Here is a 16,861-nt window from a genome sequence, read left to right as displayed (position 1 = left end):
CTCCAAAAAAAAAAAAAAAAAAAAGTGGCTAGTTGAATGTGATTGTTTGAGGAGAGCATACAAAGTAAGCAAGAAGTCAGCCAAGGATGAAACTCTGGGGAATACTTTATTTTAGGAGCAGGCTAAGAATAAAGATCCAGTGAAGGTGATAGAAAAACACAGTCTAATAAGAGAGCTGGAAAACTAGAAGACAGTAGTTATTACAGTTAGGGGAAGAGAGAGTTTCACAAAAAGGGAGTAGTTTAAGGTGGTACTATTGTCAATAGCAAGTCTGTAAACTGTTTGCCAGTCTACAAGAAGACAAATAAGGAGCTTGGACCACAATGTAAATTAAATGTTTCCTTCATTAACAAAGTCAAGAAAAAAAAGAACAACTGAACTAAAACAGTGTATCCTGTGGCATAAATGATTGAGGCAGTGCATAACAATACATAACCAAGTGACCAGCAGATATATAGCATTCACTGTTATTTCTGGTGAACAAATGAGACCTTAAAACCTACTGGACTTTTTGTAAGCTTGGGAAACTGATAAACAAGAAAAATAAATAAATAAATAAACTACTGGACTTTAATAAACCCAACATGCCTAATTTTACAATCAGAACTTTCTTTTTAAATATAGATGGGGTCTCAGTTTGTTGCCCATGCTGGTCTTGAATTCCTGGCCTCCCAAAGTGTTGGAATTATAGGCATGAGCCACCACACCTAGCCCTTAAAAATTTCATGGTTGAACTCTTTTGCACTCTTTGATGAAACTCCTTTCTTTCACTTCTATTAAAAAAAAAAAAAAAAACTTTACTGGAGTATGACACATAAAAAACTGTATATATTTAATGTATACAACTGAGTTTGGTGATATGTATATCCCTGTGAAACCATCACCACGATCTACACTGTAAACATATCCATCACTTCCAAAAGTTTCCTCCTATGCCCTTTATTTTTCTGTTTATCTTCATTTAAAGTTCCTCTATCCTTAGTTAATAAAGAATGCTAGAGGTTACCCCCTCCCTCCATAAAGTGTTATCTATAAAGGTCTGCTATCAGAAACACTTCATTCTTCTCCTCTATTCTGGGAAAAGAATAAAACAGATGGAAGAGGCCAACAGTATTTGATACATTTTACATGACACTTCACACGGATGAGAAGAATGTAGATTTGGCCTGTAACTCCTTTACTTAATTTCTCATAGTGGATTTGCTAAAGTTATTCTCTGTGGATTTCTTTTTTCTTGTAAGAAAACTGCTTCATTGAATTTTATAGAGCTAAATGTCAAAAGTTCCAGTAAAAAATTATGCTTTCTCAAGTATATTTGTTTATATAAACAGCAAATAAGCAAGCACCTGAATTCCATCTAATCTCTTCATTCTTGTAAAAATAGTAATAGCTAACACCCTGAGTATGCAGAGAAAGGAAATGTCTGTATTTGGTGTCAAAAGTTACTTGAGCCAAGCAAATACAAGAAACCTCTCCCTCCCACAGTTGCAACTACGCAAATACAAACTGGTGCAGTGGAAAAAGCACTTAATCAGGTGTTCCAGATCCTAGTTCTGGTTCAACATTTAACTAGCTGTGTAACTCTTGGCAAATTTGTTTCCTCATTTGTAAAATGAGGAGATGAGGCTCGCTGATTACCAAAGAGCTTTCAAGGTATATCTGGGCTATTAAAATTTCATGGAGGAGTGATCAAGAAAAAGTGTTTAATAAGGCTCTTTAGGAACGTAACAGTGAAAAAAAAGTTGAGAATCACTGGTCTAGCAGTGTGAGTATATAGCAAAATCTCATCACCTCAGCTCGTTTTAAAAACAAATAAAAGCTTATTTTCACAAGTTTCTACGTAGAGGCAATTAACATTTTATTGAGCACCTCCTCGCTAGTGGACACTGACAGATGCCTACATTATTTCAAATCCTTTATCTCCACTATTTCACTTAATCTTCACAATCAAGTCAATCATCCTTATTTTACAGATTAGGAGACTGAGGATCAGATATTTAAAATATTTTATGCAAGGACTTAAGGCTAAAAGTGACTGCCTGAATAACTAGAATCCAGGTGTGACTCCAAAGTTGATTCTTTCTACTTCACTCTTCTGCTTTTCATTACTACGATATTCACCAAACTATTGCACCTGCTAGACCTGTAATTATGTAAAACACTAAACTTCAACGAGGTCATCAAAAAGACGCTAGATTATTGGATGAATTTCTTTAAGATGTATCTTAAAGAAATGGGGCGTCTTCTCGGTACACAAGAGTAGAGTTCAGAAGCCGTGATCCCTGGGATCCGAAAAGACAAAACCAGAATCAGCTGAGGGACGTACTGAGGAATTGACATTAGTCTCCACACATTATGGAGTTACGCTCCGGCCGACAAAGATCCTCTAGGCTGCCGGACTCCTCACCGTTGCAGAACAAACTTTGAGGACCCGTTGCGTAAGCGAGTTGCTCAGTAAGAAAGGCGAGACCACCAGGGCTTTTGGCCTAGAGAAGAGGGGGCTGTCCTAGGGACCTCAGAGACACCACCACTTTCACTTCCAGCAGCCTTTGGGAAGGCAGTCCCCGTGGGCCTGATCCCTCCCCTGGTCTCTTTACTCACTTTTTTGATATTGGATTTGGAGGCAGGATGAAAGTCCTTCTTGCACATGAAGTTGGCGAAGGATTTCCCCATCTTGGAGCTGGAGCTGGGGAAAGCAGCAGCTAGATCTGCAGGCAACGTAAACAAACTCAGCCACCTAACCGGAACTGCGTTTCCAGCGGCAGGGGGGAACTTCCGAGGTCAAAGGTGACAGCTTCCGGGAACTGTTGCCTCCGCTGGCCACTCCTCCCTCTGTCGACCAGTTTCTTCGGGCAGCTGGGAGGCCAGGTGAGGGGCGAGCACGGGGGAGGGGCCTGCATAGTTGAGGCAAAACCCAGAAAGACCGAAGAGTCGCGCGGCGCTGCTTGACCGAGGGGCTCTGGGGCCCAGCAGCGCCGGCTGCAGTTTGAGCGCCTCGGGCCGGAGTGCGGGGTGGATCGCGGCGCCTCTTCGACCGGAGGTGCCTGAAGCTCGAGCCCGTTACTTTCTGTGAACTCTAACTCGAGCTGCAAAAACTTCTCTGCACCGTTCTTCTCATCTGTATCATGGAAATAATAATTCCTGCCCTAACCGTAGTATGTTTGCGGGAATCCAACAATATGATGTTTCTGAAAGCGCCGAGTGAACTAAGAGCGCGTGAAATAGACAGCTCTGCAAGAACGGAGGCCCTATTTTGTCCTCAGCTGTAGGGTGCTGGCGCTGAAAGACATTCAATAAATATTTATTGAATGACGAATACGCGTTAGGAGTTGGTAAAATCTCTCAAGGCTTCACCTCCTCAGTGGGCTAAGTGCCATTCTAACCAGGCTGCAAGTTTCCTTAGCTTTCCCTACGATCCCAGTTAGGCAGCTCAGATTACCTATTGCATCTTGATGGCCCTTGAGACTCCACGGTTTTGAATGGACATGGCTGCTACTGCAGCAGGTGATCCACCAAGTTCTCCATCAGGGCGATGTTAAGAATAAGCCTTGTCCGGTCACGGTGGCTCACGCCTGTAATCCCAACACTTTGGGAGGCTGAGGCGGATGGATCACCTGAGGTCAGGAGTTCGAGAGCAGCCATCATGGTGAAACCCCCCCTCTCTATGAAAAATACAAAAAATTAGTCGGGCGTGGTGGCACGCGCCTGTTAATCCCAGCTACTCGGGAGGCTGAGGCAGGAAAATCATCCGAGCCTGGGAGGGAGAGGTTGTAGTGAGCCGAGATCGCCATTGCACTCCAGACTGGGCAGCAAGAGTGAAACTCCGTCTCAAAAAAATAAAAAAATTAAAAAAATAATAAGCCTTTATAAGAAATTTCCTCTCCTACCAAATAAGAACAATAACAGCTTTCCTGTGTCTACTATGTAATCTGTACTGTGCAAAACACTTTATATGTTGCCTTAAGTTCTCATAACAGCCCATCAAATAGTATCTTTTATTTTACTGATGAGGCAGAAGGCACAGGGAAGAGAGAGATTAAATAGTCTGCCAAAGTTACATAGTGATGGAACTAACTCCAGAACACAAATAGAAGGAGATCCAGGACATAAGTGTTGAAATATACAAAGAAAATAACAGAAGCCCTCATGATCTCTGTCTACTCCTTGCTGAGAAGAGGAAAACCCTTGGGAGTTCCAACTGAAGTTTTTTCTTGCCATTTTGTTTTCTTTTTAAGGAAACATTTATTATATTAAAATTTTGTTTTTAAATTGCTAGCATCTGCCTATGTAAAGCCATTCTAAGGTTTTGTCATTATTAAAGGAAAGAAGGAAACTAAAACAATGTGTCCATTCTGGCAGCAAAACAAGGACCTTTAGGTGTTCTATTATAACTGAAAAGTTAAGATTTTCCAAATTACAATTAAAGAGGTAATGTAGATATTAAAGTATACAACTGGGATTTATAAATTAAATATGTGAACTTTCTCCTAGAAATATCAGCAATTTGGAATTATATTGACATTTTTGTCTGAATCAGTGAGTGTTTCAAAATTTCCGTCTCATCAGAATTATCTGTCTATATTTTTTCTCAGCTCAAAGAAGACCCCTTCTTCCTTCCTTTGAGGAAGTACTTGGCACGTAAGATTTTTTCCCATAAGACAAGTTCCAGCAATGAAAATACAAAGACTTGTAAGATACACTCCCAGCCCTCAAGGATCTCGTCCAGTAAAGGGACTCATATATACACAAATACAGTAGAATATAGCCTTTACAACAGTAGAGCTAGATACAGGGATTCCCAAATATGGAAGTGGTGAAAGGAAATTCAGGGAAGACTTTAGGAGAGAAAGGTCTTAGAGAATAAATTTGAACTATAGACTAGAAGGTAGTTCTCATTGTCATTTTCTTATTGATTTGTAGTACAAGATTGAGTTCCAAGTCATATTCTTACTGATTTTTGTGCTATAATAGATGAAATTTAAAACTTTAATGAACAGCCAAGCATGGTCAGGCATGCCTGTAATCCCAGTGCTTTGGGAGACAGAAGGAGGAGAATCTCCTGAGTCCAGGAGTTCCCAGGCTGCAGTGAGTCGTGATCACACAATTACACTCCAGCCTGGGTCAAAGAGCTAGACCTTGTCTCCAAAAAACAAAAATAAAAAAATCAAAGCTTTAATGAACATTAGATTTGGTAATAATATCCTTTGGTCATTGAGTAAAACCCAAATACTCAAAGTATTTTTTTTAATTTTGAAACTTTTGTATAATTTTTAGTTAAAAAAAAATGGAACCTTTTTCCTGTGACACTTTCGTGGCATTACCTCCAGCAACAGTCGCTAACAGGATAATTTTTGGAAAAAATTCAGATAGACTCTGTGACGAAGTACAAGAGGTAGTTTATTTTCCTGCTGCAGTTCATGATAACCTGGGAGAACATCTTAAGGTAGGTGAAATAAATGTTTTGTTAGCAGTGTGATTTTTAAAAGTATCATAAAGCTATTTCTATAAATAGCAATTTGGAAGAAACTGTAGAAGTTAAAATTGAGGAATTTAAATTTGAAAAATAAATGTGTCAGAAATAAACTCTGATCTTTTATTTCAGTGATTTGGAGGAAGTCGAAATAACAGTAATAAAAATTATTCATTCTTTTATTAACTATTTGAATGCTTTCCATATGCAGGCATGTTAGATACGGCAAGAGATTTAAAGTCAGCTGTCAAGACTCTGACTGTTCCAAGAGCTTAGAGTCTAGTATAGGAATAAGACGTGTATGATTATACCCCATTATAAAATAGGATGGTTTAAATGCTAAATTTAAGTAAGAGCAGCATGCTGTGGCAGCAGAAGAGAAGGAACATTTAATTCAACTTGGAGTTAGCTGGAGTTTGATGAACAAAAAGGATTCTGATTCTGAATTGATAGAGGTTCTACTTTATGTAGAATAGGAAAGTCATCCCAGACTCTGAGAATGACAGTTTTATGACACATCAAAAAGGTTTATTAGGCCCTGTGTTAACAGTATCAAATATACATTTTATGCAGTACTATACACATTAATTAAAGGATCCTTTGAGAACTTATTTTAAAAACCCATTTAATGCGGAACTTAAAATGAGAGCTTCAAATTATGCTATTGTTGCTAATTCATACTTTGAAGATTTTATTGTATTAATATTCTAATATTAAAACATATTAAATATTGGATTTTTCTGTATACTATGCCATATTTTTTTCTTTTGCTAAGACCGCTTATTCATCTGTGATACCATTTCCACTTTATCTCTTCATATTTAAATCTAGCCTATCCTGTAAACCAGTGTTTCTCATTCTTTTCATTGCTGTGGACATATGTAATGGATGACTTCAACATGTGACATGAGATTCCTATGGCAATACTCTTGTATTCAAAGGCTACCCTATAGGTACTTATATCACTAATCAAGTAACACTGGACATTCAGGTTGAGAACTACTTCCTTAAGCTTCAACTCACATACATCTACAAAAATGTTTCAAGTTGTTATAGCTGGAGACCATGTTTCTCCTGAGCTTCACTAACACCTCATCATTACTTCATGACCCTAATACTTTATGCTTTATTTATCCTAGTTAATGTACAAGTTTTAGTTTCTCAAAAGTGAGATCTGTATCTGATTCATCTTTGTAACTAACATATCTCTTGGCAGAATGTTTTTTAATAGGAAATGCTAAGCAAATATTTGAATGAATATAATACTTTAGGATTATTCTGAATATGTTTTAAGAGTAATGCCTTTTATTGAAAATTTCAGTTTAATTTTATTCCTTTCCCTCTTTAATAACAGTCTTGTCTTCTGACTGATTTTTTAAATTCTGGATTTTGATAACTTTTCTGGTTTTGTGGTTCATGCTATGACTTTTTTTTTTTCCTTACAGTGTACATATATAGAAATTGATCAAGTTCCTGAAACATATGCTGTTGTCCTGAGTCGCCCAGCTTGGTTGTGGGGTGCAGAAATGGGAGCCAATGAGCATGGAGTTTGCATTGGAAATGAAGCTGTATGGGGAAGAGAAGAAGTTTCTGATGAAGAAGCACTACTAGGAATGGATCTTGTCAGGTTGTTTTTTGTTATATATTATACTATAGACCTTGTCTAAATTTGTAATTTTTTGTATAACTCTTACTTGTTTTATTTTCTTATTTTTTAGGGGGCTTTGATACTTTGTGTCAAAATATTTTAGAGTAACAACTTGCAATTTCATGATTCTCAGTTTTGTTTGTTTTCCTTATTTATTTTTTTAAGACGAGATCACAGCGTCATGCAGGCTGGAGTATGGCGGTATGATCATGGCTCATTGTGGCCTTGAATTCCTGAGCTCTAACAATCATCCCACCTGAGCCACCAAAGTAGCTTGGTTGGATCAAAGGCACATGTCACCAAATCTGGCTAATTTTTAATTAAATTTTTTTTTCAGAGACAGGTTCTTGCTATGTTGCTTACATTTGTCTTGAACTCCTGCCCTGTAGCCGTCCTCCTGCCTCAGCCTCCTGAAGAGCTAGGATTATAGGCACAAGGCATCATGCCCAGCTTTCAGATATTATTATTTGGGAGAAGGGAAGAAGTAGAAATTATAATTCATTGGAAGTACCTAACATACTTTATCACACCTTAACTAATTCTCACCATAACCTCATGGGTTACTGTGCTCATTTTACAAATGAGATATCCGCAGTTCAGAGGTAAAGTAACTTGACAGTGAATTACCAACTTCAAATTTGATGGGTTTGTTTGACTCCAGAAACTTTGTTTCAATGATTCTAGACTGACTTCAGAAGGGAAAATTTTAAAGTTAAATGTCATTTCATCTGTTAACTTGAAAGAAATTTTACTTTAAATGTAAAAAATCTCATAAGCATGAAATTATTTAAGAAAAATAATGGAAATTTCTTTTAACCTGAGAACTTTATATTTTTGTTTTAGGCTTGGCCTTGAAAGAGCTGATACAGCTGAAAAAGCCCTCAATGTCATCGTTGATTTATTAGAAAAATATGGCCAGGGTGGAAATTGCACAGAGGGTAGGATGGCATTTAGCTATCACAACAGTTTCCTGATAGCTGATAGGAATGAAGCCTGGATACTGGAGACTGCAGGGAAGTACTGGGCAGCAGAAAAAGTTCAAGGTATGGACAAATTTTGGTGATTTAACTTGTTTTGCAATTAATAAAATACACCCTTACCTGTACATATTGCATTTAATCGTTTCCAAGATTGATAATCTAGTCCAATGAAGGGTTGAACTACAAGGGAAATTTAAAAATTTGAAAGAACAGTGAAAAAGTGCTATAAAGAGCTTTCTTGAAAAAGATAAAAAGTTAGCATTACCTCTGGGAATATGAATTTCACATAACCTGTACATACTTTCTTTGCTGCAGCTCTTGGCTGTTTCATAATACTTTTTCACTTTAATAATCCCTTACCATTTCTTCCCCTTTAAACTTTGGGCTGCACTCCATAATCTTACATCTAAGTGTGGAGGTGAGGAAATGGGAATGGGGTTAGAGACAAGTGTTTGTGAGTTGGTGGTTGGAAAAGCTGTGTTGATATAATAGTAAAACATAAACATTCTGTATCTTTGAATAAAACAACATTATTTGATTGTTGTAGAATGCTTTGATTTGTCTTTCTCATTTTCTTTGTGATCATATATTTCTCTCATTTTTCAAGTGAGGAAAGCCAGAGACATAAGGTGATTTAAGGTGGTGAATGAATGACCTAGAATTTAGATCTTTTCATCTTGACTCTCAGTTCAATGTTCTTTCACTAGAACATAGCCTTATGTTTAAGCATAATCATGTGCTTCTTGGGTGTTTAACTCCTGGACTCCTAGTCTACTAGAGAGATAAGATATACATGTGAAAATGTTAAACAGTGCATGAATGATACAGACACATAGATGCTGTGAACATTTAGAGAACAGAAAGGTTATTGTGAGCTAGAGGAGTTCAGAAAGGCTTCACGAAGGTAGCCTTGAACTTTGGAGGATTTGGGTGTTATTTTTCAAAACAGGTCATTACCAGTTGTTTTGATGGACATTTTGTTTTATGTTTTGCACATATGTTTGTTGATATATAACATTATAGTTAGACTTTTTCGTCCTGTGATAATTGGCCTGATAATGCCGTTGAGCACTTTTATTTCATTAAATGTACTACACGCAAGAGAGAAATGAATAAATACATTTTGTTGAAAAAGCTCCACCTGGCCATCTAAAATGAACACCTTCATTGGACCTGATTGTCTAGCTATAGATTAACTTTGCCAACTGGTTTCCCTTTCTGTTACTAATTGAGCCCAAGAACTAAATTGTTAAATGGTAGGGAATTATTTATTAACGGAAAATTATTGGCTGGGCATGGTGGCTCATGCCTAGAATCCCAGCACTTTGGGAGGCTGAGGCAAGAGGATCACTTTAGCCCAGGAGTATGAGACCAGCTTGGGCAACACAGTGAGACCTCAATTCTACAAAAAATACAAAAATTAGTTGGGTGGGGTGGCATTTACCTATAGTTCCAGCTACTCAAGAGGCTGAGGTGGGGAGGATTGCTTGAATCCAGGAGGTTGAGGTTGCTCTGAGCTATTATTGTGCCACTGTACTCTAGCCTGGGTGACAGAGTGAGACCCTGTTGAAAGAAAAGAAAATAAGGAAGGCGAAGGGGGAAAGAAAGAAAATTCTTCCATCTGATTCTGTCATGACTCGGATCTGGTTTTGTAATGAGGGTATCCCAAGTATGACTTCATTAGAGTAATTTCATTGATTTTTACTTGACAGACTGTCATTTTAGTTGTTTTTAAAACATTATCAATTTTTATTTATCATAATCTATTTCATTTAGTATAATCTCTAAGATGGGCTTTTATTTTTCCTATTTTGTATGTTAGTTGAAAACTTTGTCTATAGTTTCATGCCATAATGTTTTTGGAAGTCATAAATTTTGATTCTAGACTTATTTATAATTAAAAAAATAATTATAAAAAGGACTAGTATTTCGAATATATAAAGAACAGTCAAAGCTCAACAGTTAAAAAAAAGTCCAGTTAAATAGGCAAAAGATATGAAGAGTCGTTTCACCCAAAGAGATGTACAGATGTCAAATAAGCACAAGAAATGATGTTCAACATTATTAGGGAAATGCAAACCCCAATAAGATTTTACTATACTTCTATCACAATGACTAAAAGAAAAAATAGTGACATTACCAAATGCTGATAAGAATGTGGAGACTGCATCATTCATACATTGCTAGTAAGAATGTATAGCCAACCACTCTAGAAAATAGTCTGTCAGTTAAAAAAAACAAAAACAAAAACTAAACATGCAAGTACCATACAACTTAGCAATTGTACTCCTGTGCATTTATCCCAGAGAAATAAAAATTTACATACATTTACACAAAAATCTGTACACAAGTATAGCAACTTTCTCTATGATGACTGAAAACTGGGAACAATTCAGATATCCTTTACCTTGTGAAAAAGTAAGCAAACTATCATACATTCATACCTGGAATACTACTCAGCAATAAAAGTAATAAATTATTGATATATACAGCAACATGAATGAATCTTCAGAGAATTGTGTTCAGTGAAAAAAGCCAAAAGTTTATATATTGTAGTGTTCCCATTTATATAACATTCTTGAAATTACTATTATAGAAATGGAGAACAGACTAGCTGTTGCCTGAGGTTAATGAAGGATTTGGGGTGGGAGATAAGTAGTTGTGGCTGTAAAAGGGCAACATGAGGGATCCTTGTGGTGACAGAAGTATTCTTCATCTTGACTATATTAATACCAATATTCTGGTTGTGATGCTAAGCTACAGTTTGACAAGATGTTACCATTGGGGGAAACTGGGTAAAGCGTACACAGTATCTCTTAGTATTATTTTTTGTAACTGCATGTGAATCTACAATTATCTCAAAATAAGTTTAATTTTAAAAAGCATTTATTTTTTGAATATGTAATAGATGCACATGCACATGGCACAAAATTTAGAAGTCGATATTTACATTTAAATAGTAATTAAGAATCATAATGTATAGATGCATGCTTTATATTAAATATGACTTTTCTTCTCCCTTCTCTTCTTCTTCTTTGAAAATAGAGGGAGTTCGTAATATTTCTAATCAGCTTTCCATAACAACCAAGATTGACCGGGAACACCCAGACATGAGAACCTATGCTAAGCAGAAAGGTTGGTGGGATGGTAAAAACGAGTTTGATTTTGCTGCAGCATACTCCTATCTTGACACAGCCAAGATGATGACTTCATCAGGCAGATACTATGAGGGCTACAAGCTTCTAAATAAGCACAAAGGTAATTTTATCATATAAATAATATTAGGATGACTACATTTTGTGTAGATGTAATATGCAAGTGATAAAATCTGTTTTGGGGAATTATGCTTAGTAAAAATATTATTCTATTAAAATGGAAAAGATTTATTATAAAAGCTATTTTTTGAATTATTTCTTACCAAATAATTCCAGCAAAGTAAGCTTTATTTAGATTACTGAGTGGCAGATAATTGCTAAAAGGATCATGCTACTAATAAAGATATGTGACTGATATACCCTCCTTCATTTGAAGGATAAAATGACTCTAGTTTTTAAAATTTTTTTGAGACAGTGTTTTGATCTGATACTCAGGCTGGAGTGCAGTGGTGTGATGTGGGCAAAACATTGAGGAATTGATTACAACAGTGCAGGATGGCTTGGTCTGGGGTCCAGGGCCACCAACCAAGATTGTGGTGGGGCTGAATTCCAGCCCCACTGTCTGCCCAAAAGAAGAGGTTTCTTTCTCCAACTTGCATAAAGGTTAGCTAGCTCAGGAATGGCAGTGGTGGCATGGAGATGGAGCAAAGTGGACAGATTTGGGATATACTTTGGTAGCAGAATGGACAGGATTTAATTAATTGGAGTGAAGGTTAGATAGAGAAGGAGGTCGCAAATGAATACCAGGTTTCTGCTGGGAACCAGTGAACAGCTGGAAATGCCATTTGTAGAGATAGGCTAGATGGAAGATCTGAGGGTCAAGAGTATAGTTTTCTGTTTTACAAGAATCAACTCCTCTGAGATAATAATCTAACCCTCCCAGAAGGAATGATTTGCATCTTCCTTTGTCTGAGAAGACAACTCATCCTCTTCCCTTGCTGAGTTTAGAACCTCACCCAAAAGGTGATGGTGATTGAGGGTTGAGTGTGGGGTAGGAGCAGTCTTAGGAGGTGGGCACTCCTATCCACTTGAAATTCAAGATATTAACTCAGACCTGTAGCAAAAATAGAGTAAGACTCTAGTATAAAGCTCATGCTTTTGGATATTTTGAGTCTTTTATTGACAGGTACACAGGGAGTGGCAAAGGAGATTTTTACATGAAGTTATGAGTACATTCCCCTGTATTTATGTTTCTTTTACTTTTTATTGTTAATGTTGTTTAGTCCTAATTCAGCTATTTAAATAAATCCAATCTCAGTACAAACAAAAAGAAAAAAGTTTGACAATATTTTTAGAATGCCTTAACATTATCATTTTCAAAGTAGTTAATATTTTATTTATATTTTAATTTCCAAAAGAATATCTTATAATTTGAAAGTTTTCTGTAAGGTTTCTTTATGTTAGTGTATAGTTTTGTAAATAGGTAATCTAACCCATCTTTTCCCCCCATGTTGATAGATAGGTGTGTAGAAAATTCTAAAGCATGTTATAGTAAGGACTTTAATTTTAGACTTACTATAAAAGGAGAACATCAGGAAAAATACCTAATGTATACTGGGCTTAATACCTAGATGATAGGTTGATCTGTGCAGCAAACCACCACGGCACACGTTTACCTATGTAACAAACCTGCACATCCTGCACATGTATCCTGGAACTCAAAATTAAAAAAAATAGTAAATCAGGAGTAGCTGTTGCAGCAACACCTACTCCCATTTATTAAGTGCTTTTATCAAGGGTCAGATACTGTGCTAAATGATTTAATTATATTATTATTATTATTTGAAATGGAGTTTCACACTGTCACCCAGGTTGGAGTACAGTGGTGCAATCTTGGTTCACTACAACTTCCACCTCCCAGGTTGAAGTGATTCTCCTGCCTCAGCCTCCCAAGTAACTGGGATTACAGGTGTCTGCCACCACGCCCAGCTATTTTTTTGTATTTTTAGAAGTGACAGGGTTTCACTATATTGGCTAGACTGGTCTCAAACTCCTGACCTTGTGATCCACCTGCCTCAGCCTTCCAAAGTGCTGGGATTATAGGCATGAGCCAACGTGCCAATCCTAATTATGTTATTCTTTAAGCAACCATGTGAAATAGATATCGTTTTCATTTTACAAATGAAGGAAGCATCTGTGTTTGTGCTCTTCTCCATGAAACTGAAAAAAATGAACTTTCTTATTTGTCCATATTTTTCTCTCAGCACCTAATTCACTATGTTGTGTGTGCTTAGTAAGTATTGAATAAATTAATAAAGGATCGTTAGTTGATTAGAATTAAATTGTAATTTGCAGATAGTTTAACAAAGATCACTGTTGTGTACTTTTTGCTGGTAATAAACTTAAAAGCCGGAAATAAAATGAGCAGATATTCTTTAAAAATGAAGAACAACAATGCATAATTAAGATGGAGAGGAAAATTATAAGGTTTAGAGTAATTGGACAAAAGGAAGAAAAAAGAAATAATTATAAGCCAATTAGCTACTGCATCATAATAATTAATTCAGTTATATTTAAGAATAACTGAATCATGGATTTGAAATGCATACATGCTTATAGTAATAGATGCATCTGACATGAAACTTAACTTTTTCTCAAGTGTGAAGTATAGTTCATCCAGCTTTCTGTGCTTTGACAAAAGAATATGTCTTTCTAATACTTTCACAGAAAATTGTCTACCAGCACATTACAGTTAATTTTTCCTATGATTTTTCTAGATAGAACAGCCTACCTCTCTTCTTTCCAACTATCCCTACCTGATAGCTATTAACTGTGCTGCATGTATATGCAAATTGAATCTATATTCACTCATGTATTTTCAATAACTAGCTTAACTTGCAATGAAATTACACCCTGTGTTTTGCATTTATTTTACTGAACCCTGCCACTGCAGTCTCAGTACTTAGTCAGTGCTTGCTAGTGGATTACTTATGGCTATCCTACTCAAGTGATCATGTAAATCCTCCTTTCATTTTGAGAATTGTAGGTTTTGTATATAGAAAGTATTTTCATAATACCTGTATTATCACAGTATTACGGTTCTGACACTGTTTTTACTAAAACTTGTCATTTATAGAAATTTGGATTTGAATCATTTTTAAGGCTCACTAGGTGCTGAAGCTATGTGCCTGATAAATAGGTGTGGATGGCAGGTTTTTGCTTTGTTGTTTAGTTTTAATATTAAGGGCTGCTTTTAGGCACACCTTCTTTACTGTGTTTTTCCAAATAAACAGAAATATATTACTTCTGTAACTAGTTATCTATAAAGTCAATAAGTTATTTTTCTTGATTTTGAAGTAATGGCTATATTGTGGAGAAACTGGATAAGAGAATGTAGATTGTATAAATCTGTTGTTATTAACATAAAGTAGTTGGTAGCCTATATAATTAACTAAGGGAAGAACATTAGGTTATTTTATATGAAGTCAGTTTTAATTTGAAATTTTATAAATTACAATTTGGATACAGACTTGCCGTGAGCTTTTTCTTTTAGTTCCCAATTCTGGGAATGGGGCAGGGGGAGATACTTGCTTTTCATGCTCTCTTTGTTTTTACAAGCTACTTCATTTTTCATTCTTACTGTCATAGTGGCATTTTGAGAGAGGAAGGAAATACCTGTGGTTAATCAACCATGTTAAGTGAAAGTTGTTTCTTTAGAACTAATTGAAATATAATAATTAAACATTTCCATACAAGTTATCTAAAAATATCTGTTAGCAGAAACAATGTTTTGGATTGATTGATTGATTGATTGACAGGGTCTTGCACTGTCATCTAGGCTGGAGTGCAGTGGCACGATCATAGTTCACTGTAACCTCAATCTCTTGGGCTTAAACAATCCTCCTGCCTCAGCCTCCTGAGCAGCTGGAACTACAGGCATGCATCACCACACCTGGCTATTTTTTTTTTTTTAATAGATGGGGAACTTGCCATGTTGCCCAGACTGGTCTAAAACTCCTGGGCTCAAGTGATACTCCTGCCTCATACTCCCAAACTGTTGGGATTACAGGTATAAGCCACCATGCCTGGCGTGTGTGTGTGTGTGTGTGTGTGTGTGTGTGTGTGTATGGTGTTTTTTTTTTTTTTAAACGGTACTTGTTACCATATGGATTCACCACATTCATTACTATTATTAATAAATTGTTACTACTTCAGGATAGAAAGAGACTAATGTATTTAATAAATGAGAGGCATACTAGTGCAGTGGAGGAATTAAAAAGCACAGAGCTGGTTATGAAGGAGTAGCTGGTATTAGACCAACTTCCTTCCAAGAATAACTATGAGATCTGGAAGGAAAAATCCCTGTTGTTGGAAGACATAGATGAATACCCAAAAGAGTATACAAAAGAATAAAGATGAGGAGCCTAGATCCTGGAGACTGAGAAAAAGACTCTACACTTTGAGAAGAGCTTGACTTTCTGGGTCATAGTTTCTCAACACAGTTGTCAACTTCTAAGCAGCATGTAGGTAGGATGAGACATGATGCTGAGAAATCAAGCAGAAAGTAGCTGCTAAGAGCCTTAAAAGCTAAGCAGAGATTTTTTGCAGCCTCATAAAGCCTTAGGGACAAAAATTGGATTGGAGGGCCAACCAAGAAGAAGGGACCTGGGAAATACCCCTAAGCTTTCAATTGAAACCCCAGAAAGGCTACTCTGTAGGAAGAGTAAGAACAAACAAGGGATAGATTAGTCTCAACATTGGATCAAGATAATCTACCTATATTCTGTAAGGTTGCCAGAAGAATATTAAATGCTCTGTGAAAGAAAATATCATGCAGAGCCTCTATAAAATTTCATTCAATCAAAAATTATCAGGCATGCTAAGAAATAAGACCAAATGACTGAAAACCAAGAAAAGAAGTAGATAGTAGAAATTGACCCACAGGCCGTCTACACATTAGCTTTATTGGAAACAGAGTTTAAAATTACCGTATTTTATATATTCAAGAGAATTAGATAAAAAGATGTAAAATTTTATCAGGGAACCGAAGTCTGTAAAAGATAACCAAATGGGAATAATACAACTAAAAAATTATAACTGAAATTAAGAATCCAATAGATTGATTAACAATGGGTTAGATATAGCAGAAGAAAAAAATTAGTGAACTGGAAGATGAGTAGAAAAGATTCCAATTCAAACAGAGATAAAAGCTTAGAAAATATAGACAAGAGTCTGAGAGGCATATATAGGATTCAGTGAAAAGGTCTCACATACATAAAATTAGAGACTCAACAGGAAAGGAGAGAGAAAATAGGGAAAGGCAAAAACCAGTAGTTGAAGGACACTGGCCAAGAATTTTCCCAAACTAATAAAAGTCATCAAGCAACAGTCTCAAGAAGCTCTACAAATCCCGAGAAGGACAAATAAGAGGAAACCACACTTATGCCAGTCATAGTAGGATTTCTGAGGGGAAAAAAAGAGAGAAAAATCTTAAACACATCGAGAGAAGGCCGGGCACAGTGGCTCACACCTGTAATCCCAGCACTTTGGGAGGCTGAGGAGGGTGGATCAAGAGGTCAGGGGATCGAGACCATCCTGGCCAACATGGTGAAACCTCATCTCTACTAAAAATACAAAAATTAGCCGGGCGTGGTGGTGCATGTCTGTA

General features: G+C 36.5%; 2 protein-coding genes across 2 annotated transcripts in view; one reads left to right on the top strand and one right to left on the bottom strand.

Annotated features, from left to right (window-relative positions):
• The window catches only part of CIR1 (corepressor interacting with RBPJ, CIR1), a 46,751-nt gene extending 43,969 nt beyond the window's left edge, over positions 1–2,782 (bottom strand). Inside the window, exon 1 of the mRNA XM_032292916.1 lies at positions 2,602–2,782. Within this exon, the coding sequence (XP_032148807.1) occupies positions 2,602–2,673 (72 nt within the window). The 5' untranslated portion in view covers positions 2,674–2,782. The remainder of the gene's footprint in view (positions 1–2,601) is intronic.
• Positions 2,778–16,861, top strand: part of SCRN3 (secernin 3) — a 23,313-nt gene continuing 9,229 nt past the window's right edge. The window contains exons 1-5 of the mRNA XM_032292917.1: positions 2,778–2,868; positions 5,275–5,443; positions 6,916–7,097; positions 7,962–8,161; positions 11,144–11,356. Of these exons, the coding sequence (XP_032148808.1) occupies positions 5,285–5,443; positions 6,916–7,097; positions 7,962–8,161; positions 11,144–11,356 (754 nt within the window). The 5' untranslated portion in view covers positions 2,778–2,868; positions 5,275–5,284. The remainder of the gene's footprint in view (positions 2,869–5,274; positions 5,444–6,915; positions 7,098–7,961; positions 8,162–11,143; positions 11,357–16,861) is intronic.

Source organism: Sapajus apella, unplaced genomic scaffold (assembly GCF_009761245.1).
Source record: "Sapajus apella isolate SASKATOON/1434 unplaced genomic scaffold, GSC_monkey_1.0 scaffold28, whole genome shotgun sequence".
NCBI lineage: Eukaryota > Metazoa > Chordata > Mammalia > Primates > Cebidae > Sapajus > Sapajus apella.
This window is presented reverse-complemented; position numbering and strand designations above follow the sequence as displayed.